At 51.6% G+C, this 21,242-nt stretch overlaps 9 protein-coding genes across 9 annotated transcripts; 5 read left to right on the forward strand and 4 right to left on the reverse strand.

The window, feature by feature from the left end:
• Nucleotides 1–510: 510 nt before the first annotated feature.
• On the forward strand, nucleotides 511–4,191 carry VTN00DRAFT_6806 (uncharacterized protein; the record flags this gene model as incomplete). Its single annotated transcript, XM_069433483.1, has 3 exons — nucleotides 511–580; nucleotides 776–1,327; nucleotides 1,388–4,191. 3 exons carry the CDS (start codon nucleotides 511–513, stop codon nucleotides 4,189–4,191), a joined length of 3,426 nt encoding a protein of 1,141 aa, XP_069286860.1.
• A 1,578-nt stretch (nucleotides 4,192–5,769) lies between these two features.
• Nucleotides 5,770–6,476, reverse strand: VTN00DRAFT_6807 (uncharacterized protein; the record flags this gene model as incomplete). Its single annotated transcript, XM_069433484.1, has 2 exons — nucleotides 5,770–6,372; nucleotides 6,435–6,476. 2 exons carry the CDS (start codon nucleotides 6,474–6,476, stop codon nucleotides 5,770–5,772), a joined length of 645 nt encoding a protein of 214 aa, XP_069286861.1.
• Nucleotides 6,477–6,846: 370 nt separating this feature from the next.
• On the forward strand, nucleotides 6,847–7,875 carry VTN00DRAFT_6808 (uncharacterized protein; the record flags this gene model as incomplete). Its single annotated transcript, XM_069433485.1, has 1 exon — nucleotides 6,847–7,875. One exon carries the CDS (start codon nucleotides 6,847–6,849, stop codon nucleotides 7,873–7,875), a length of 1,029 nt encoding a protein of 342 aa, XP_069286862.1.
• Nucleotides 7,876–11,611: 3,736 nt separating this feature from the next.
• Nucleotides 11,612–12,778, reverse strand: VTN00DRAFT_6809 (uncharacterized protein; the record flags this gene model as incomplete). The annotated part of the gene is made up of 1 exon (XM_069433486.1): nucleotides 11,612–12,778. The coding sequence occupies one exon, from the start codon at nucleotides 12,776–12,778 to the stop codon at nucleotides 11,612–11,614; it is 1,167 nt and encodes a 388-aa protein (XP_069286863.1).
• A 281-nt stretch (nucleotides 12,779–13,059) lies between these two features.
• VTN00DRAFT_6810 (uncharacterized protein) lies at nucleotides 13,060–14,844 on the forward strand (the record flags this gene model as incomplete). The annotated part of the gene is made up of 1 exon (XM_069433488.1): nucleotides 13,060–14,844. The coding sequence occupies one exon, from the start codon at nucleotides 13,060–13,062 to the stop codon at nucleotides 14,842–14,844; it is 1,785 nt and encodes a 594-aa protein (XP_069286864.1).
• Nucleotides 14,845–15,334: 490 nt separating this feature from the next.
• On the reverse strand, nucleotides 15,335–16,453 carry VTN00DRAFT_6811 (uncharacterized protein; the record flags this gene model as incomplete). The annotated part of the gene is made up of 4 exons (XM_069433489.1): nucleotides 15,335–15,512; nucleotides 15,578–15,975; nucleotides 16,092–16,196; nucleotides 16,259–16,453. The coding sequence occupies 4 exons, from the start codon at nucleotides 16,451–16,453 to the stop codon at nucleotides 15,335–15,337; spliced, it is 876 nt and encodes a 291-aa protein (XP_069286865.1).
• A 104-nt stretch (nucleotides 16,454–16,557) lies between these two features.
• On the forward strand, nucleotides 16,558–17,314 carry VTN00DRAFT_6812 (uncharacterized protein; the record flags this gene model as incomplete). Its single annotated transcript, XM_069433490.1, has 4 exons — nucleotides 16,558–16,576; nucleotides 16,663–16,681; nucleotides 16,775–16,868; nucleotides 16,985–17,314. The coding sequence occupies 4 exons, from the start codon at nucleotides 16,558–16,560 to the stop codon at nucleotides 17,312–17,314; spliced, it is 462 nt and encodes a 153-aa protein (XP_069286866.1).
• A 179-nt stretch (nucleotides 17,315–17,493) lies between these two features.
• Nucleotides 17,494–18,131, reverse strand: VTN00DRAFT_6813 (uncharacterized protein; the record flags this gene model as incomplete). Its single annotated transcript, XM_069433491.1, has 2 exons — nucleotides 17,494–17,903; nucleotides 18,014–18,131. 2 exons carry the CDS (start codon nucleotides 18,129–18,131, stop codon nucleotides 17,494–17,496), a joined length of 528 nt encoding a protein of 175 aa, XP_069286867.1.
• A 321-nt stretch (nucleotides 18,132–18,452) lies between these two features.
• Nucleotides 18,453–20,013, forward strand: VTN00DRAFT_6814 (uncharacterized protein; the record flags this gene model as incomplete). The annotated part of the gene is made up of 4 exons (XM_069433492.1): nucleotides 18,453–18,560; nucleotides 18,633–19,180; nucleotides 19,245–19,691; nucleotides 19,761–20,013. 4 exons carry the CDS (start codon nucleotides 18,453–18,455, stop codon nucleotides 20,011–20,013), a joined length of 1,356 nt encoding a protein of 451 aa, XP_069286868.1.
• Between the last annotated feature and the right edge of the window lie 1,229 nt (nucleotides 20,014–21,242).

Raw genomic sequence — 21,242 nt, forward strand, 5'->3', positions numbered from 1 at the left:
ATACCTTTTTGCTTTTTGTGGACTAGACAGGGACTGTGGTGTAGCATGCATGCAGGTATCTTATCGATCTCTTGGCGCCGCGATAGATCTCGGTGCGTCATGCGGCGCCTTCAGCGCGGCTCCGGCTCTCTCCATCCCAACTCTCTCCACCTGCAGCGCCTCCCCCGCTGCAACATGTGAGACGGCCTGGAGACTCTCGTCTGATAATCTGTCCGACAATCCCTCATTATCCCTTCATCACGCCTTCAGTTCCCGGCAGTTGGCATGTCCAGCCAGCCGTCCGTCTACTGTCGGGAACCTCCGTCTCAGTTGAAGGTCCGCGATCCATGCCCTCGAGGAACCTTCTTCCCCGCATTATTGAAAGGGCTCCATCACGGCCTCACTTGCCTTATCCCTGCTTCAATCGATCTACACGGACCTATCTACAGTTCACCCTTCTCTGACCTGACCCGATCCGCGGGCGCATCTTGGATCCCTACCAACAAGTGAGACAACCCTACACAAAGCGCCATGGCGTCCCGCGCGGCGATGCTCCTCGACCCGCGGGCGTACAAGAAACAGATGCAGCAGGCCGCCAACGGTAACGACCCGGAATCTCTTTCTTCTCCCATTTCTGACCCCACGGCTACTGGCGCTGCTGCTGCTGCGAGAGCTAGTAGCGAACCTCCCGCTTCTTCTTCTTTCTCTCAACCTCTTACCCTTACCTCTCCTCGTGATCACAGCCCTGTCAGTTCAGAAGTGAATGATGATCATCAGTCTAGCTCACACCTCAAAGTTTCATCACAGCAGGATGCAAACTCTCCTTCAGACACCGCCGCGCCGGCGGGTACGGCCTCAGTCGCGCGTCAGCTACTCAGCCCGCGGGCTCAGCGGTCGTCCTCCCCCAAGGCAAAGTCAAAATCCAGATCGCAGTCTAGTTCAATGTCATCCGGAAGCTCGAGCAATGCCGTCCCGTCTCCACAGCCTGAAGCGCAGACGAAACCCGACCTCGAGTTCGAGTTCGCGAGTAAAGAGTCGAGTAACGACATTGAAGAGGCTGGCGACGCGAAGCGCAGTTTTGAGCAGATCGACGACGACGACGACGATGACACCGCTGGAGGTGGCCACCGGAGCCTGATCGAAAACATGTACGGTGTGGAGAGGCGCGAGGACCAGCCTCAAAAGCGCGTCAAGACCTCGAAGGATCAGGAAGAGAAGGCGGCGGTAGGTAAGAAGGGAAATTTTGCGGTTTCTGGGAACAGCGGTCTTGGAGAATGGATGAAAGAGGGCAAGGGGAAATCTGATACGCCGTCTACGGGTACTCCTGACATTGTGGATCTGACTATCGGTAAGATTGTCATACCAGTTGATTTGAGTGGCTGTTTTTGCTAACACCATCGCTCTCTAGACGCTACGCCTGGTGACTCCACGCCTGCTGCTACTCCTGCGAAGGACGAAGATGACTTGCAAGTCACTGGATCGAACAACTTGAGCGCTCAGAAGGTCTGCTACGGGAAAATAGAGCACGCCATGATCCAAGCGCACATGGTGCCAAAGCCGGGCGCTAAGAACATCTTTGGAATGACGCACGACTGGCCCTCTATAAAGCTTGGGGTGCACCACCACCCGAGCCAGGGTAATAGAATCGAGGTTTCAGACCCTCACGGCCATGTCTTCGGGGCAGTCGATGCGAAGACGGCAGCTGCGGTTGTACCGCTGATTGATTCTCCCGCGCTGAAAGTCGAGATAACTGCCCGCTTAGATGTTCGCAGGCGTCTGGAAGGCGAATGGCCATGGCAGCAATGCTCCGCCTTGTATCGCGTCTCGATCAACCTTTACGGTCTGAGGAAAGATGCGGAACTGGTTGGTAAACATCTCAGCCAGCACAACGTATGGCTCGGTACCCCAAACCTGGTCGAACAAGGCGTTCCAGTTTTCAATCCCCACGCGGAGAGGAGACGCGTCATGGCATTGTACACACCAACAGCTACTTCTCGTGGACGTAGTGTCGGCTACGAGGTCCGTACGGCGGAGGAGGTGAACGATGCGGTTATGAAGATGTTCGATCAGCTCAAGAGCGCAGAGAATCTACCAGAGATGGAGCCGTCGCCTCTTGTCTTGACACCACTGCTCCGCCATCAGAAGCAGGCGCTGTGGTTCATGACTGAGAAGGAGAAGCCGCGGAAATTCGGACCCAGGGAAGAGGATAACAATTCCCTCTGGCGGATCGCGTACCGGGCTAATGGCATGCAGTGCTACCGTGAAATCATCAGCGGGACTACTGTTGACGAAGAGCCACCGCAGGTTCTCGGTGGTCTGTTGGCAGACATGATGGGTCTGGGGAAGACATTGAGTATCCTATCTCTTGTGACCGCGACACTACCAGAGTCTCGAAAATGGGAGAGTATGATACCGCACCCGGAGCTCGCGCGTAGCTCACCTGGAATCCGTAATACACGGACGACACTTCTCGTATCGCCCCTTAGCGCCGTCAACAACTGGGTCATGCAGATCAAGGAGCATCTGAAGCCCAACTCCATCTCATACTACGTCTTCCATGGATCCTCGAGGACCACCGACGTTGACGAGCTGTCGAAGTATGATCTCGTCATCACAACGTACAGCATTGTTCTCAGTGAGCTATCCGGGAGGGGCTCGAAGCGAGGTGTGAGCCCATTGACCAAGATGAACATGTTCCGCATCGTTTTAGATGAGGCACATACCATCCGAGAGCAGAGCGCCGCGCAGACGCAGGCGATATTCAGGTTGAACAGTGAGCGCCGGTGGTCAGTTACTGGGACGCCTGTCCAGAATCGGCTGGAAGATCTCATCTCGGTTACCAAGTTCCTAAGGCTCTTCCCCTACGATGACCGGAGCAAGTTCGCAGCTCACATACTCAGTCGGTTCAAGACCGGAGATCCTAACGTGCTGGCGAGCCTGCGTGTACTTGTGGACTCTTTTACTCTCCGTCGAGTTAAGGACAAGATCGACCTTCCACCTCGACACGACAAGATCGTCACGCTCAAGTTCTCCGAGAAGGAGAAACAACTGCACGAGTTCTTCAGGCAGGAGTCAAACGTGATGATGAAGGTTATCGCTGGTGAGAGCAAGACAAAGATGGGCGGGCGAATGTACCACCATGTCTTGAAAGCGATGATGATCCTGCGCCAGGTCAGTGCGCACGGGAAAGAGCTGCTTGACAAGGAAGACCGCGAGAGGATCAAGGGCATGAGTGCCCATGACGCCATTGACTTGGAAGAAGGTGGCGGTGGTGAGCCGCTGGGTGCAAACGACAAGAAGGCGTACGAGATGTTCTCTTTGATGCAGGAGTCGTCTGCAGCTGTCTGTGCGACATGTGGGAAGCCCCTGGAGGAGAAGCACACCGAGACGGGCGCTGTTGACAAGAAGGCAGCGATGGCAGTCGTACTCCCCTGCTTCGATGTCCTCTGTACCGACTGCTTCTCCCCGTTCAAGGAATCGTTCGACGCGGCTGCCGCAGCGCAGTCTCATGAGATCAAATGTCAGATCTGCGAAGGCCGGATTCCGATGGCATATTCGGTGATTACACCCGCTGGATTCGAAGAGTACTGGGAGACCCAAGCGCAAGCGAAGCAAAGCCGCAAGAACGCCAAAGTCCTTGGAGAATACGAAGGTCCGCACACGAAGACCAAGGCGTTGATGGCCCATCTCCTCGACACCGCGGAAGAGAACAAGACACTCGTTGAAAAGGGCGAACGTCCAATCAAGAGCGTCGTCTTCTCAGCGTGGACCTCGCATCTCGATCTGATCGAGATCGCGCTCCGAGACAACGGCATAACAAGCTACACCCGTCTCGACGGAACCATGTCGTTGCCCGCTCGCAACAGATCCCTCGACTTGTTCCACAAGGACGACAACATCACCGTCCTCCTGGCCACCATCGGCGCCGGCGGCGTCGGCCTCAACCTCACCGCCGCCTCGAAGGTTTACGTCATGGAGCCGCAGTACAACCCGGCAGCGGTCGCGCAGGCCGTGGACCGCGTGCACCGTCTGGGCCAGACGCGCGAGGTGACCATCGTGCAGTTTATCATGAAGGACAGCATCGAAGAGAAAATCGCCGAGCTGGCCAAGAAGAAGCAGCAGTTGGCGGATATGAGCATGAACCGGGGCAAGTTGGATAAGCGGGAGGTGCAGGAGGCGCGGATGAGAGAGTATCGGAGTCTGTTCAAGTGAGAGGTGCACATTGTTGCATCCGAAAGTCCTAATCGTGTTTGTCATGTTCCTGGAGACATGACACCTGATGATTGGGTCTAATGCTCATCTTCTACAATGCTCCTGGGTGGTTCATGGTTCATGGCGTTTTGCGGCCGGAAAGGAGAGGGAAATGGTCTGGGCTGGGCTGGTCTACATGGTTGATTGATTGATGACTTTTCGAATCTTTCTTTCTTAGAGATACCCGAGCGTATTTCCGCACCATCTATCTATCTGTCATCCCAATACCTGGGCTTATTTTCTTTTTGCATCTCGGAGTTTGGGTGGTTGACCGTTTCTTACTCACACGGGCTGGAGGTCCCTGTATTTCATTAATCTGCTCTTTTTTAGTTCTATGCATTGTGCATCTTTTCTGGTTGGGTGGTTGACATTCCTTGATTTGAAATCTTTTTTTGTTTTTCCTTCGTTTCTTTTTCATATTGCTTTGTTTTTGCTTTTCTTTTACTAACTGCCCTTTTTTCCCTTTTTTATTCCCGTCTAATTTCCCTTTCATTTCGCGGAAGGTCAAGGCAAATCATACCAGACACAGACACAGACACAGACAGAAAGATATGAAGAAAAAAAAGGACGCAAGTCCACAGAACAAAAAGTGGCTGGTGGAGTCTTATCTAGGCCGCACTTACTTTCTAGAGAGAAATAAATTTTCGAGCGCAGGCTCTGAGAATAATATAACAAGCATATTTTGATCTTATTTTCTTATTTTTATTCTATTTTTATTCTTACTTATTTACTGCTGCTGCTGCTCGTACATGCATGCATGTATCTAGATAGAGGTTCGAATGAAACAGAGAGACAGAGACAGAGGTTAATAATGATAATTTCATTTCATTTGATTTGATTTAAGCTAGATTAGATATCTAAGATGACTGATTTAGATCCATTCATGCCTTTGTTTCTAATTGCACCGGCTTCGATTCTCCGTGTGTGTTCCTGACCGTACAGAGGTAGAGATGCCTGTCTACCTGTATACTATACATATGTACAGTACTGTCTTATCTTGGTCCTTTTTCTCATCTGATACTCCTCCTTCCTTGCTGGCGTACCGTACCCACACGGGGTCTTCTCGAGTCGAGGTGACGGCCAATTTTGGTTTCCTTGTTTGTTGGGGCGGGAAGATGCCCTTTTTTCAATCAGTTCAGTTTCTGGGACAGGATAATCCCGGATAGTCATATTCATATCGAACGACCTCGTCAGCTGATGAGAGAGGGACGGTTGGGGGGGGGGGGGGGCGACGAAAGCAAGTTTTTCTCTCATCCCTCTTTGTCAATTCAATTGTCCTCAGTCATTTTCCGGGCCCGTGTGTTTCATATAGTCATTTGTCATGTACTGTTCGTGTAGGGAGGGACGACCATCCTCATGCACCATTAAGTGGGGACGAAATGACCAGAAAGAAAGCCCCATTTCGTTTTATTTCGTCCTGGCCGATGGATCGATGGATGGATGGTATGGTATGGAGAAATTCCACACATCCTTTTTCCTTCCGTTCCTTTCCTTTCCTTCACCTTATCCGCTTCCATTAAAAATCAAAATCAAACCCACTCATCCCTGCATCCCAACATCCCTCTCCCCATAAACTCCCCTCTCCACGGCCCCCAACACCTTCTCCAACTTCCTCCCCAGCCTTCTCAGCTCCCTCGCCTTCCTCTCCCGCTCCTCCTCCACGGCCCTCAACTCCCCCTCCAGCTCCCGGATCCTTGCCTCCTGCTCCGCCTCCGACGACCCGATCCCCGGCAGCACGCTGATCAAGTACTCGATCTGCTGCTCCTTGATGATCAGATCGCGCGCAAGTTCGCGCTGGCGGGCCGCGAATGTTCGAGGGGAGTCCGGGGCCGGGGGGAGATTTGGGTCCGGCTCAGCGGTTTGTGCTTGTTGGTTGGTGGTGGGGGGAGGGCTCTGGCTTGTGCCTTGGCCGCCGCCGCCGCCGGGGCCTAGGGAGGGGCTTGATTTGGATTGTGCGGCTTGCTGCGCTTGTTGCTGCTCGACTTTGTCTGCAACGGAGGCCGGGACTGGTGGGACGTGTTGGTTCTTGGGGATTTTGGCGAGTTGGGGCGCGGCGTCGGGGATGTTGGGGGGGACGGTTGCGGGGGAGTGGTCGTGGTAGGTGGTGAGGTAGCAGAGGGTCGCGTAGAATTGGGTTGCGAGCTGTGGACGGGTTAGATTAGAATGTTTATAGATCGGGTTATATGTGGAAAAGGAGGACACACCTGGTCGAGACAGGTTTGGAGCTGGGTCAGGATGTCGGCCATGATGGTGAGGTAGGAGGATGTATGTTATCTGGGTAGTTGTAATCTGTCGTCTGTTTTGACGGGTGAGGGACCAGTTAACAAGATCCGCGGAGGCAAATATAAAAGAGTAAACTAGCTCCTTATAGCCATGTGGTGAGAGTGGAATTAGAGGTCGTTGAGAGTTGATACTCAGGACGGAGCGGAGATCTGAAGCGCGAGAAGGTTGCGGTGAAGATGGAGCTCGGGCGGAGAGCTGCGCCCGCGTAGGGCTGCGGCGCTTCTCCATGTTCCGCCGGCCGCGATCTGGAAGCTCCTCTGCTCACCACACAGTTCTCTCGTTTAGAAGCTTCATTCTCTTGATCTTTATTAATCTCATCATCCTGCCGGACTGATGCTACGCTGTCGTCATGTCCCCGTGTTCTCCCCGCGGGTTTTTCGCCGGAGTTTCTCCCAATCCCCCGCTGTCTCCCAACTGAGCCCTTTCACGCGCCGGCTCTTCAAGCTTCCAATTCCTCCTCGACCAGCGTCGCAGGCCCATGACGATCTTCCTTCGTTTCTCGCATATTCCAAGCGAACGGATCTCCCTACGACAAGCACCACGTACGTCGGCACACACTACGAATATACCGTTCTCCAGAGCCTACGCCGCTTCGCATTCACCCTGCACCGTGTCGGCGGGCGCGACGACGCCGGTATCGATCTGGTCGGCACCTGGCATCTGCCAGATAGAGAGAGCGCTCTCCGCGTCATCGTCCAATGCAAGGCCCTGAAGTCGAGGCTGGGCCCGAACCTGGTCCGCGAGCTGGAGGGCACGTTTCGGAATTCGCCCGTTGGCTGGCGGACCAACGACAAGTTGGGTATCTTGGTCAGTCCGCGCGAGGCAACCAAGGGCGTCAGAGACGCGATGGCCAGGAGTGGCTATCCGCTCCTCTGGATGATGATGGAGCAGGATGGGGTTGTACGGCAGGCTCTATGGAACGCAAAGGCAGAAGAGCAGCTGGGGCTGGTCCCATTGGGCGTCGAAACGAGATACAGAGGAGGGGAATCCTCGCAGCCTATGCAGAAGGAGATGGTCTTAACCTGGAACGGCGAGGAGTTGCCGGACATGGATCAGGTTGAGGAGAAGATGGCGGAGCTGGAGGCTAAGTGGTTAGCTTTGTGGAACGCTCAAGACCTGTCGGAGACGGGCAAGGTCGAATTACTGGATACATTGGAAGCTACATCCCCTGAGCTTGCTCAGTGTGGCGGGCTACTACGTGGGATGGAGGGAGCTGAGGAGGCGTCAGACTCGACTCAGAGGCTGTCTGAAACGGATAAGGCGGAACTGTTGGCTAAGGTGAAAGCGAGGCGACTTGTGCTCGACCAGCAGAAGAAATCTCCGTTGGAGCAGACTGAGAGAAGCAAAGACACCTCGACTTGAGCCACCTCCGCAAACGAGACCAGGCTTAGATACAGGGTCTCCTGAGATGCACTCAGCGCGTCGTCTCGATATACGAGACGTCAATGTGTCGTGCCAGGTTGGTCCAAATTAGAATGTCGAGAAGTACCGCGTACAGACGGTGAACTTAGTCTTGCGGAAGTAAAGGCTTCAGAATTTCCATGGAATCTGGAGGTCCCGTGAGCCACGTCTGCGAACTGGGTTCATGATAAGATACCCCGCTTTGAACCTCAGCATTGGGCCGTCAGAGAGAAAAGGAATACCAGTCTGTGAGCAGGGGAAGGGCCCAAGATGTCAACTGCTAGGCGGACGATGCCCAACTACGCGAGGTTTACCAGAACCCTTGCGACACCCGAACGGCTTGCACACGAGCGGGAGGTACAGTACATACCATATCAGGCTATGTGGATATTTGCCCCTGGATCCTATCCAGACAGGATATCTCGTGGACGGACTGTCAAGAGCTGGAAAGTTACTCCACATTCTCCACATGCGCGGAGTACGGCAGAAGAGATCAACAAAGCTGCGTCCGGTCGAATCCATCCAGTCTAAGCTCCGTGCCAGCACACGTAAGAAGCCCGGGCTCGATGCTCAATGGGGAGATCGTCCGGGGGATCGCTGCTGTCCCCATGCTAGGGCCCTTTATGGGGCATGCTACCCCGGATTTTTGCGACTCTTTAAGTGGCCGCCAGCTCGCCCTTCCCCATGCTTTCTGTCTTCCAGGCCCCTCCACGAGTAGGACGATAGAATGATAAAGACCACTCTACTATATCATATTTTCCGTCACCCCCTCCCTGTCCAAGCCACATAGCTTCCGCTTTTGCTATTACGGTCTTGGCTGGCTTTGCCTAGGGTCTGGAACCTATCATAGTGTCTGGGCACCCTCCACTACCTTCAAAATCACATGGGAATAAAATCGCAATCCGCGAAGCCACTATGCAGCAGGGGAGGAGTGACAAAAGATATAATATAGTAGTACAAGACGCATAATCCTGTCCGCTTGGATGATTGACGGCCCAATGACCAGGGGTCTCCGGCAGTCGGCTCATCCGACTATGTCAAATTCCGGCCCTCCTAGAAGGTCTTAACATAATATATACCTGCACCCCGCATGTATCCTGATCATAATGTAAGAATACCCAGAGGCAGATTCCTTAACGTCGTCTCCCCTAGTTGTTCCCTTCTTTCTGAACCGGCTCATATCAGGTACATACCTAACATACCTACTTCAAATTCACACATCGATATCCAGGCACAGCCGCTACGCTGCAACCTAGACAGTAAATGTAAATACATGATCATACCTGTTCTTCCCCTAGAAAGAAAAGTTCCAAGCTAATTAATTCTTCCGTTCGTCGCTAGCTAGCCAATAATCGCAATGCCATTTTCCTTGCCGTCCCAGTTTAACACAACGGCCTTCGCGCTCATGTCAGCTGGTCATACGGTGCGTTACATCTATTCTATCTATCTACATGAATCACGAATAGAAAACATTCTTCCTTTCTATGTACCTGAGTTTCCTTTTAATATATCCCTCAAGCTTTCATAGAGAAAAGGAAGGCAGCGTACATACTAGTACCCCATGTTGCAGTACTCTACTCTAATACATCTTCCATATTTATTATCCAAATTAATACAACTCAAGTAGTATATTAATTAACCTCTTCGGATAACAAACAGTACATAGCCCGCGAATGGACGAGCGATCCGCAATTTAAGAACCTGCCCAAGTTCCTCAAGACGTACGCAAGGGCTGGGTGGTACCAGGTATATATATTTATTGTTTATATATACATATATCCCTTCTATACCAGTACCTACCATACTCAACAAGGTCTACGAGCTATATCTAACCATATCTATCCATCTCTTTGACACCGTAAAAAGGGAAGCATCTTGTTCTTAATCCTGGGTGAGTAAAACTTGAACTTTTCTAACTACCTACCTCCCTACCTAAGTTATCATCATCTCTCGATAATAAGAATAATAACATCACTCATACCGTGCCCCATATAGCCTACCTACCTCTTTCAAACATAAAAAATATCAATTTCAGGCACTAATTAATTAATGCCTCGCGAAAAACAAAAAACAACTTGCAGCACTCATCAATTACCGCTGGTCCCGTCCCGTCTCCTCCCAGGAGGAGGAGGAGGAGGAGGAGGAGGCCGTCTCACCGAACCCATCGATCGACAGGACCATTGCAGCGCTGAGCACCTTGCTGCTGTGGGCCATGGCGGCGTGATTAGGTACACCAGGAACGGTATTCGGGACATGACGCCAGTGTCGCTGTGAGCGTGTTGGGTATCTTGCGGCGTTTTGGGGGAGGTCATGATTTTTCTTTTTCCCTTTTTACTCTTTTTATTTCCTCATCGATGGGTTCAATTCGTTGGGTGGTGATTCCAGGTTGGTTATATGATGTGGGAAACAAAGTACTTAATTAAGTACTACCTACCTAAGTTAAGTAGGAGGGAGGCAGGGTCCTCGTGGACCTACTTATCTTGATCTGGTTGTCTGTTCATTCCTAGTTGACTGGACTGAAGACTTCTCAGGGACTCTATTTGTTTGTCTGTCCGGTTAGGTACCTAGGTATGAGATGAGCTGCTATTGTCATATTTATGGTAAGAGGGATGTTACGGTTGGGATGTTCTCTCTCTCTCTCTCTCTCTCTCTCTCTCTCTTTTTTTGCTTCCAAAAGGGGAGAATAAAAATAAAAGCAAAACAAAATACTGGAATCCAAAAATAATGCAATGGAAATGGACTGCATTATATTATATCTCCAAAGAAAAGAACAAGAAAAACCTATATACCAAACAAAAGGAAAAACAACATTTGAGTTAAGTCTTTGTTACATGAATGTTGAATATTTCAGACTCACAACTCCTTTCTTTCCATTATAGAGTTCTATCTACCAAACTTGCAATGTTCCGAAAAGAAAGAAAACACCAACCTTATAGTGCTAGTAGATATCAATACAACCTGCTAGTTATCTGTCAATCATGATCTAGCTAGCGATGTTCACACCATCCCAGACATTCCATTTCATTCCATTTGAATTGGCAGACAGACCCCTGACTACCTATTGCAATGTAGCGTCTATATTTGCACGACGACAATCTTATTATTGCTGCCAATTACTACCCAATGGATCCTGTTGAAGAGTCAGTTAGTCATGTCTATCTATGAATTTGGTGCTGAGAAGCTTCCGGCCTTCGAGGAAGTACAGTACAGTACATACATATCTCAGGCGACGAGTAGCAAAACTGATACATGATATTTCTTTTCCTCCAGGACTGCGTAGGTCAGTGGGTTAGAGTGTGGCTTTTACTTACAATCCATTTAAGTCTCTCCTTTTTTTGGAAGGCGTTCATAAAACGGCACGGTTCGGGGTCCGCTCGGGCGTTTTATTTCTTCTTTTCTTTTTTGTCAACAGTTTGTACCCCCTTTGAGCATTTTATTTTATCTTCTATACTATACCGCAGTTTTTATTTACTGAGCCCGCTCTTTTCCTTGCCTTTCTCCTTTCTGTGCAGGTATCTGTGGGGTAACATATATCTACACCTGTTGAATGCATATGGCATTTACATACACTTTCCCACTATAGACTAAGTGAATGTGAACCATTCTTGTTTTACTTTGGTAGCTGGTATTCTTTTCACTCGTCTCTTCTTACGTCGTATGTGTCCGAATGCTCTAAACTTCCGATCTACCCACGGACCTACATGTCTACCCCCTTCTCCAACCGCTCCATATACCGATACACCCTCACAAACGCCTCCAACCACTCCAGCTCCCTCCCATCGTGTGGCTGATATTTCTTCAGCGGCGCGACAGGATACCGCTCGACATACCAAGCCGGTGTGTAGCGGTCTCCCCCGAAGACCGGCTTATTCGAGTCAAGGTCCCGGTCGTACGGCGGCACGGAGTAAGGAGTGTACCACGTCCGGCGGACGGCGTGCGGTTCGGTGGTTGTGGAGCACGGTGCAGGTTGTTCCAGTTCCCGAATGGGTGAGAGGTAGATGTAGGGCATGCCTTGGATGATGGTGTTGATGTCCGTCTTCAACGACTCTGTGCTCTCACCCTCACTCCCGGGGAGAGAAGAAGGAGCAGGGTACTTCTGGAGCATCCTGACGACGAATCCTAAGGCATGATTGAACGGGACGACGGGGAAGAAGGCGTTGCGGAAGTACTCCATTCCTTTCATGGTACCTTTTAATATATCCTGACGAGCGACTCGCTCAGCGGCCCGTCGTAACCTGGAGACAACGTGGGCCGTATTCTGCCTTTGGTTCTGTTCCGGATCAGTGGCCCTGTGGAGGATATCCGGGTTCTCCTCCAAGAGGCTCGCTGCGCGCTCGAGTTGTGGTGATTTGATCCTTTTCAACTCTGCCTGCGCGGATCTGATGGCATCCCGGCGGTTTTGCAATGCGGGAAGAGTGGACGAGTCCCAGACCGTTGCCAGTAGTCCACGCTGCTGTGGAGGAGCATACTGTCGAAGAATATCGAGCAGGTCTTCAGTCATACCAAGGACTCTGAAGATACATGTGTGCAATGTAACCCGGACTTCTTCGTAATCGAATTTTGCCCAGGAGAGGTTGGCAGGCAGATACCTGTCTAACGGATAAGTTGGCCAGCGCCGGATACGTAGGTAGAGCTCTCGATATAACTTGAAGTAGTCTCTCATGAGGAAGAATTTCTGCAAAGAATGGGCAAAGAATTTCCCACAGGCAGGGTGGGACATGATGCAGTCGTTGATATAAGGAACATCATAGCAGGCCAACTTGAGGATAGCATTGAGGGTCAAGTCATCCAGTACCTGGTGTGCGACTTCAGGAGGAACACCAGTAAGGCCTCGAACGATTGCAGAGGCAACGGGCTTCGCCATCGTCGAATTGTGTTTGAAGATAGCCAAATGTATGGAGAAATCCTGGAAATCGAGGTTGCAACGACTCTTGTTCGAAGAACGGAAGCGCGATGGGATCCTCCGGTGCTAAGCACTATTCACCAACCGCTGCATGCTAGAATGCTGCGCCTCTGGATGACTCACTCGTTGGACGCCTTGTGGGACGCAACCTGTCGAGGGATGAGTTTTTTGTGTCTCATCGTTCTAAGGTTGATAGTTGATAAGTTTGAGGTCCAATTCACGCGTTTCGATTCCAACACGCTATGTTGATGAACGCGGCAGAGTGTCAGCGGTTCATTGAAACCCGAGATCCAGCCGCCATCGCAGCATGCTTGCGACGAGATCAAGAGCTGTGCAAGAGTGGGCGGCTACCGAGTCCGCTAGCTCTTCACCTCCCAAATTCTTCCTGCGCATTGGCGGATGCTATCTCTCGCCATCTCCTTCCTCAGGATGGCGTACCCCGAGCTGTTAGGGCTCTCCAGTACGATGGCATCATACGCGGAATAAAGGCCTACTTGAACCAGATGGATCAGGTCAGAAAATCAGTCCCGCAAGATAATGCTGTTGAAAGCGGCCGTGCGGACATACCCACGAACGAGGAGTTCCAAGCAACTCTGAAAGTGTTGGATTATCTGCGGAAGCACGAACCGATATCACGCATCACTCCATCAAGCCCCCTAACGGACGTTCTTACGGCTGTACGGTCACAATTGTCGCTCGACAGCGACCTTCAATCGGAGTATAAATCATTATCATCTGCGAAACTGGGATCGCAACGAGGCATTCGCAAATGTTACATCTGCCGCCTTCAGATACGGGATGAACCCCATGACCTCTATCCTGCACTGTGCCGTCCATGTGGAACGTTCAACCTCAGTCGTTCCGAGCTGTCACTTCCCGGCAAGCTTGATCTAAGTGGGAAGACGGCTCTGGTCACCGGAGGACGGATAAATCTGGGCTTTCACACCGCACGACGGCTGCTTCGGTGTGGTGCCAGCGTCATAGTCTCTTCTCGATATCCTCGGGATGCAGAGACGAGATATGCTCACGAACATGATTTCCATGACTGGGCACCAAGACTGCGAATTGTTGGAGCAGACTTCAGAACAGCAAAGGATGCCTTCCGGCTGGTAAGAGTGGTTAAACAGGTGCTGACAGAATGGAGTACAACTCCCGATGGCGCGCCAACGCTCGCGTTGTTGGATATTCTGATCAATAACGCTGCACAGACATTGACTGATCCCATTACATCTGAGGTTAAGGCCATTGCCAGAGAAGGGAGATTGCAAAAGCAACTCGAGAACAGCGTCTTGCTCGTTGATTACGATCAGGGTTACGAACCCAAAGTAAGGGGAGGGGTTCAAGCACCCTGGGTTGCAGGCATTGAAGGGAAGATCAGATTGCAGGTCGAAAGCAGAGAAGACATTGACGATCAACAAAAGGAGGTCATACGGAAGGGCCTAGGCACCGATGATGACACTGAAAAGGATGGGAAGTCCTCGTGGCTCCAGACCCTTCACGAAATCCCCTACGAAGACATGATCAGTACACATTCAGTTAATGCCTTTGTGCCTTTAATCCTTTGCCGGGAGCTTCTTGGACACATGGGCTCTGCCAAGTCTTCATCAAACAACGAAGACGTACAACCTGAGACGTCTAGCACGAGCAAACGGTCTTCCCGACCACTCGGGTATATCATAAATGTCTCATCAAGAGAGGGAATATTAGAGGATAGGAAGAACTCAAGAATGAAAGAGGGCCACCATGTACACACAAACATGTCCAAAGCCGCCATAAATATGATCACGGAGACGGAGGCTACTCGCGCCTGGAACAACCGCTGCGTGGCTATGAATACCGTCGACCCTGGCTATATGAGTGCCGCTCCTGAGCACCAGACAGAAGAAGGGTGTCCCATCGGGTTTGAGGATGGAGCTGCTCGAGTGCTGTGGCCCATTGCTGTTGGTGTCCAGGATGGTACGCCGGTTTGGGGAAGATTTCTAAAACATTTCGGGGAAGTGGATGCGCAAATTGTGCGTGGAAGATGAAAGCTTGCTTTGTCGACGGAGGCAATATGTCCGTTTCGTCTAACAGAGATAGTGTTCTTGACTATTGCTTTCTCATATTTCCTGCATGGCCATTGGACGATAGTGATATTAGCTCGACTTTTCTAATCAGATAGACGGGAAGAGACGATGTTATATCAGCGATTAAGAGCATTGATTAGTAATATTCACTGAAGATGAGTTCAAAAAGATAACTTCTGGGACGCAATGGTATATGTCTAACCGACCAATGAACAATTCCAAGGTATATCCAGATCATAAAACGAAACCACAATGCAGGTTTCGTATCATCATTAACCTCCACCACAGCGCCTCAATATACAAAACAATATCCACCGCCACAATTAACAAACCAACACAGTGCCTGAACGCCTGACGAAATATACGTTAGCCGGCTAAAGAAGCCAGCAGCACCTGGTCCAACTCGACACGGCTGACACAGTCGAGTATGCTGGACCCGGACCGAGGGAAGTTATCCCTGCATATTCTGCCAGAAGTAGTTCGCGTAGAAAAAGCGCGAGAACTTGGGATCGATGTTGACGACGTGAACGTCGCCCTTGCGGCTGTTGCGGATGATTGCCTTGTTGTAGTTGCCAGCCTCGTCGGCCTCGACGTCGATGCCTAGGGACCGGTAGATTTTCAGACGGAGTCTGACTGCGTTGTTAGAAATATATGCCACAAAATTCGCAACCTGATTCAAACCATGTCAACCCACATTGTCGCATCATCAGCCTCTCTCTCCCTCCTGGCCGTCTCATCCCCTTCCAGGCCCTGCGCCTCCAACTCCGCCAGCCTATCCTTCAGCATCTCCAACTCCCCTTCCAGCCTCTCACTCTCAATCTCGAGCTCCGAAGCGGCCTTGGCGATGCGGAACTTCTCCGTGTCCAGCTTGACGATCTCCGCGGCATGTTTGGCGGAATCGTGCGAGGCCACGGTCTCCTCGTGGTGCGCGGCCAGAGAGTTCAGGTTCCGGCTGAGCTTGCGCAGGGCGGACTCTGCTTCACGGATGCGCAGGTCGCGCGATTGCTGCAAGGTGGAGAGGGAATCGGTGATACGGGTCACAGCGAGCTTGTCTGGTTGAATATTGAAGTTGCCGATTGTGTGGTGGATAAGCTGGAACAAGTAATATATGTCAGCAAAATTGGTACTTCTGGAATACAGGGATTTGATATGGGCTTGAATCCTCATCGTGACCAAAAGGAGGGTGGTCCTTGAGCATGTAGACGTACCGTCGCTGGATCCTCGTCGAGCAACATCTTGACGGTTTTATGAGCGTAGACGTTCGAAGACACGGAAATTCCTGGAGGGTAGCAGATGCTCACGGTTCCAATGTCCTGTAGCAGTCGATAAGCACAGTCGTAAGATCGTCAAGATTAGAGTCTCATCGAGCAGTGACGTCGGGCCGCGGAGGGGTGCGTGTTGACGCCTTTCCGTTGCGGGAGCAACCGCCACAGGGCTGGGCCCCCGTCACTTGCGCACCGCCACATGTTGGTCCTTCGCGCGGCGTTGCAGTCACGATAGACAAGCAGCCCGAAGTGACAAAGTCCGGTCGACCGACTCTCCCCGCAGAATCTGGTCGTCTCCAGACCATCCTGAACGATTATTCTGGAGTTTCCCATCACTATTATATATCTTCTGCAGCTTGCAGCCCCTTCCCTCTTAAGAGCAAAGACTGCGTGATCTTCCATCGTCGCGATGGGCTCCAACCTTCCATGTATGTTTCCCCGCTCGACCCGGATAATCGACCCAGCGTACCGTGACTCTACAGCGTTTAATGACTGTTTGCTAAATAATTTCTAGATGCTGCCGATGCAGAGAGGTCCGTTATGCTGTCTGAACCCATTACTTATTTCGAGTTGCATGCTGTGCAACGCCGTTGACATCGTCTGATACTGATCTTGCATCTCCACAGTCCGCTGAAGCCCGCGGAACTCCAGGTCCTTCGTGCGCAGTACGAAAAGGAAGGAGAATATGTCGGGGTTCAGACTAAGTTCAACTATGCCTGGGTATGCTTTGCTGTCCTGTCGTGGACTTTCTTTTTTCTTCGTGATCTTACGGCTCTCTCCGTCTTGCACAACGCTTACTTGTTCCCCTCCGCCTGTGCGGAGCACCCCATTCACAGGGTCTCATCAAGTCGAACTCCCGCTCCGAACAGCAGGAGGGTGTCCGGCTGCTGTCAGAGATTTTCCGCACCGCTCCTGAGCGACGGCGTGAGTGCCTTTACTATCTAGCGTTGGGCAACTATAAGCTTGGGAACTATGCCGAAGCACGGCGATACAATGACCTGCTGCTCGAACATGAGCCCGAGAACCTACAGGCGGCTAGTCTTCGATCGCTGATTGACGACAAAGTTGCAAAGGAGGGGCTGATGGGCATTGCGATCGTGGGTGGTGTGGCTCTCGCGGCTGGCATCGTGGGCGGTATGCTTTTCAAGGGGACTCGCAGACGATAATGGCCATTATATGACGTTCCGAGGGGCTTCGATGCGGCATGTTTGACTATGTTTACCCCGTACATACTGTTCGTTTGGTTGGCTGTGGTTAAGGCATTGGATGGCGTTCTTCTCATTTTCCTCCCGGGATGTCCGCTTCGTGACAGCGCAGACGTTTGTTGGCATAGTCATGATCTGTCTCATAGTTCCACGGGCCTGTTGGCCAGGCCAATGAACGAGCTGGTTTCCCAATCATCCATGTTCTCGCCTTGTGGTTTCTTGGCTTCAGACATCTCCCTCCCGTGCTGACTTGGCTCAAGATGAGCCCGCGGTCGGCAACGTAGGTACCCATTTCTCCTGTCACACTGCCCAGGTATAACGACCCGAGTTTGTGTCCAAGGTGGATCCTTGCGCCCTACGCCAAAGAACCCAGAAGATCCCCTTAGAAACAGTTTCATGCCCTGCAGCTGTCTGTATGGTGGCACATGGTGCTCTGTACATGGTGCATGGTAGATGCACTGTGCGAGGTAGTAGGATTTTCTCTGCGCACCCCAAAGCGAGTTGAAAGCGCCAGGCCGGTCGGGAGCCGCCGTCAACCAGGTCGATAAGCCTAGACCGACAGACAAGAAAGAGATGACGGAGACTTAGCAGTGACTGTTCTCCACGGGGAGAGCGCCTCACGAGGCAGTGCTCGTGGCCGCCTTACTGCGCGATACGAACCCGACGACTGACGGCCGGAGCAAACGTCATCCGGGCGAGGCCGCAAACCACACTCAGCGCCTGAAGTATCCATCTCTTCGTTCTCCATCTTCTCCAGCCCATGCGTAGGCTGATCCATCTCTGGTCTTTATTGTTATCTTGCCCCGCGTCTATCCTCTCGCCGGTTGCGCTTCTCTTTGGGGCCCTTCCCCGCGCGGCCTCCATGCGCTGGTGAAAGCCTTCATTCCTGTTCCGAGACGATGACGGTTGTCCGCCCGAGTGAACAATACGCGCAAATTCCCAACTAAGGCATCTCTTTGAACAAGTGAACACTCGCGAACCCTCTTCTTTATCGACGCCACCCTCTATTTATCCCCCTTGTCTCTTCCCCTTTCCCCCTTCAGACCCCGATCTCTTCGCTTCCTCTTTCCCCCCTCTTCACGCTTCGTGGAAATTCACCATGGCTGATCGCGGGGATCGGATGTATTGCCATGCCTGCAACGGGCTCTGGCTGAGAAATGACCATGGATTGATATGTCCCTACTGTGAATCAGATTTTACAGAAATAGTACGTGACTCCTCTACCCCGTCCTCTTTGACGCAGTTGTGGTTCTGACTTCGATGATCTTTCGATACGCAGATCGAAGTGCCTCCAGACACCCCCGCAGAACAAGCCTTCTCACCCCTCCGTCAACGCCCGTCGCCATCACGCCGAGAGAGATCTCGGTCACCTACTAGCCCATTCGCAGGGCATAACCCTTGGAGAGACATCACCGACCATTACCCATTCAGAGATAGGGAGGAGACCGAGAGCCATGAATTTGGCGACGGCGGTGAATTCACCCGCCGCCAATACCGGTCCCCGGATGGACGCTTCACATTTACGAGTACCACATTCTCCTCCGGTGGGCGCACACCGCGCATGCGATCTCCCCAGGATGGTGGCTTTCCAGACCATCCCTTGTTACCAATGTTGCAGAACTTCGATAGCATCTTTCGCGGGTTGATGGACCCCATGGATCATGAACATAGAGATACTCGACGGACGGACAGGGAGCCGTCATGGGGTCCAGAGTCTGGGGAGCGTGGTCCTGGAGGTAACGACGCATTTACTGCGTCTGGAAGATTATGGCCGCGGGATGCAGACCATCCGCAACCGATGGCGCATCCACTTGGAAGCATCAATGAGTATGAGCCACCTTCTTCTTTCCCCCCCTTCTGCTTGATACATATGACTCATTGGAAAAAACAGTATCCTTGAACTCTTCCGAACGGATCTCGGACCTGAAGGGATGGGAGGACCGGGTAGAAGGGGTGGTGTCCGGGTCATGACTGGACCAAACCCACTCTCGATCCTCGCGAGTCTTTTGAACATGGATCGCCACGGAGATGCTGTTTATTCGCAAGAGGAGCTGGATAGAGTAATATCGCAGCTGATCAACCAGAATCAAAACGGCAATGCTCCGCCGCCCGCTTCTCAGAGTGCGATCCATTCCTTGCCAAGGAAGAAGATTGACAGAGAGATGCTGGGGCCCGAAGGTAAAGCAGAGTGCTCCATATGCATGGACTCTGTACAGCTGGGCACTGAGGTAACCGTGCTGCCGTGCAAGCACTGGTTCCATTTCAACTGCATTGAGATGTGGCTCAATCAGCACAACACCTGCCCCCACTGCCGGCGAGGCATCAACACTCCAGGCCAGTAAGCAGGAAGCACCTTTCCTAGCAGTGCCATCAGTGCAGATAATACTGATGGCAACGTAAATGACAGAGTGGATGCCGAAGGCTCCAGAAATAATCCAGTGGTCATCTCCAGCAGTCCTCCTGAACCTTCTTCTCCCCAGCATCGTTCTCCGACTAACTCCAACCACAACAATGGCTCCCCGCAGTCCGGGTATCAGTCATCCTCTCATTCCCGCGCTAGTTACTCGACGGATCACGAAAGGAGACGCTCGGGTCGCAGCGACGGGCATGGTGGAGGCATCACCGGCTGGGTAAGGAGCCATTTTGGAGGTGCAAGCTAAGTAATGCTGTCAGGCACAGCAGAATTCTCATGTTGAAGTTTGAAAGTTAATCTCATGAATGAAATGATTTCTATGAAAATGTCTTGTCAAAGATGCCAATAAAGATTTCCGGTGTTAGTCCGTGAATCTTTCCCAGACCCCTTTTTTTGGAGGGGGAGGGGATTGGCTGACGGACACGAGACGCTACTCCCCCTATTTGCCCCTGCACATAGCTGTTTTTCGAATTTGCATGCAGAGACAGTCTGGATAGATGGAACTACGGAATTCCCACGGATCCTTCCAACGAATTTTAGTACATTCTACGTGCCTTACTTTCCTTTGTCTCCGGCTCCTGCTTTAGTATACGCTGATTATGAGTTTCAGAGATTCTGCTGTTGACCAATCAAAGTACACAACCCGGTCACTACTGGCTCATCTCTCCTTTTTGGACTGCATGAGGCCTTTTTGCCCCTCATAACTTAAAATCTTCACGCAATGATACGGTACGAATATACCCAAACGATGCTCCATTCCTATTCTCTTATCTTCTCTACAAACCCGCTCTTGAGCCTTACCCTCTTTCGGTCTCCCCGCTGCGGTGCGACTTTGATTTTCACGGGGCTATGAGAGGACGGTCTTTTACGAATAGTATCATCTTACGAGGTTTTTTTGTGCCTTATTTTGGGTTTGCCTGTTGAGGGAGAGATTGTCAGAGGAAAGTAGTAGGGAGATGTTTTGTGTATGTAGATAGATAGCAAGTACATCATTTAAGCACACTGACTGGTACTGTACTCTACTAAATGCTTCGTGTCCCCTCATAGCTCCTTGATGAGTCATTCTTGCTTTTAAAGTAGTGAGCGTGTAGTGTAGACTATAGCAGCATGCCAGCCCTATCTAGGGAGTATGATCAGGTAGAAATGACTAATAAACTACCTAATGTTACCTTCAGCGGGCGACAAGACATGTGGCTGGCCTGGGGTGGTGAGCCCGGTGCACGTGCCTGCATCGCCAGATCCTACGTCGAATATGGGGCGACTTTAAGATTTCTTGAAATAAATGGATCTATCTTTCTCTGCGGTCTGCTCCTCTAACCAAATCCTGGGCAAGACCCTAGCTGGGGTACTCGAAGATGAGAATTGAATTGGATCAGCGACCGGTTCTCGCACCGTCTCTTAATTTTCCGCAGGTACGGCACGGGGCGTACCCTCTTTCCCGGATGCGGGACGGTGTCTTTTATTTAATCTGATTTC

This window comes from Thermoascus crustaceus (genome assembly GCF_041956765.1).
Source record: "Thermoascus crustaceus strain CBS 181.67 unplaced genomic scaffold VTN00scaffold_4, whole genome shotgun sequence".
NCBI lineage: Eukaryota > Fungi > Ascomycota > Eurotiomycetes > Eurotiales > Thermoascaceae > Thermoascus > Thermoascus crustaceus.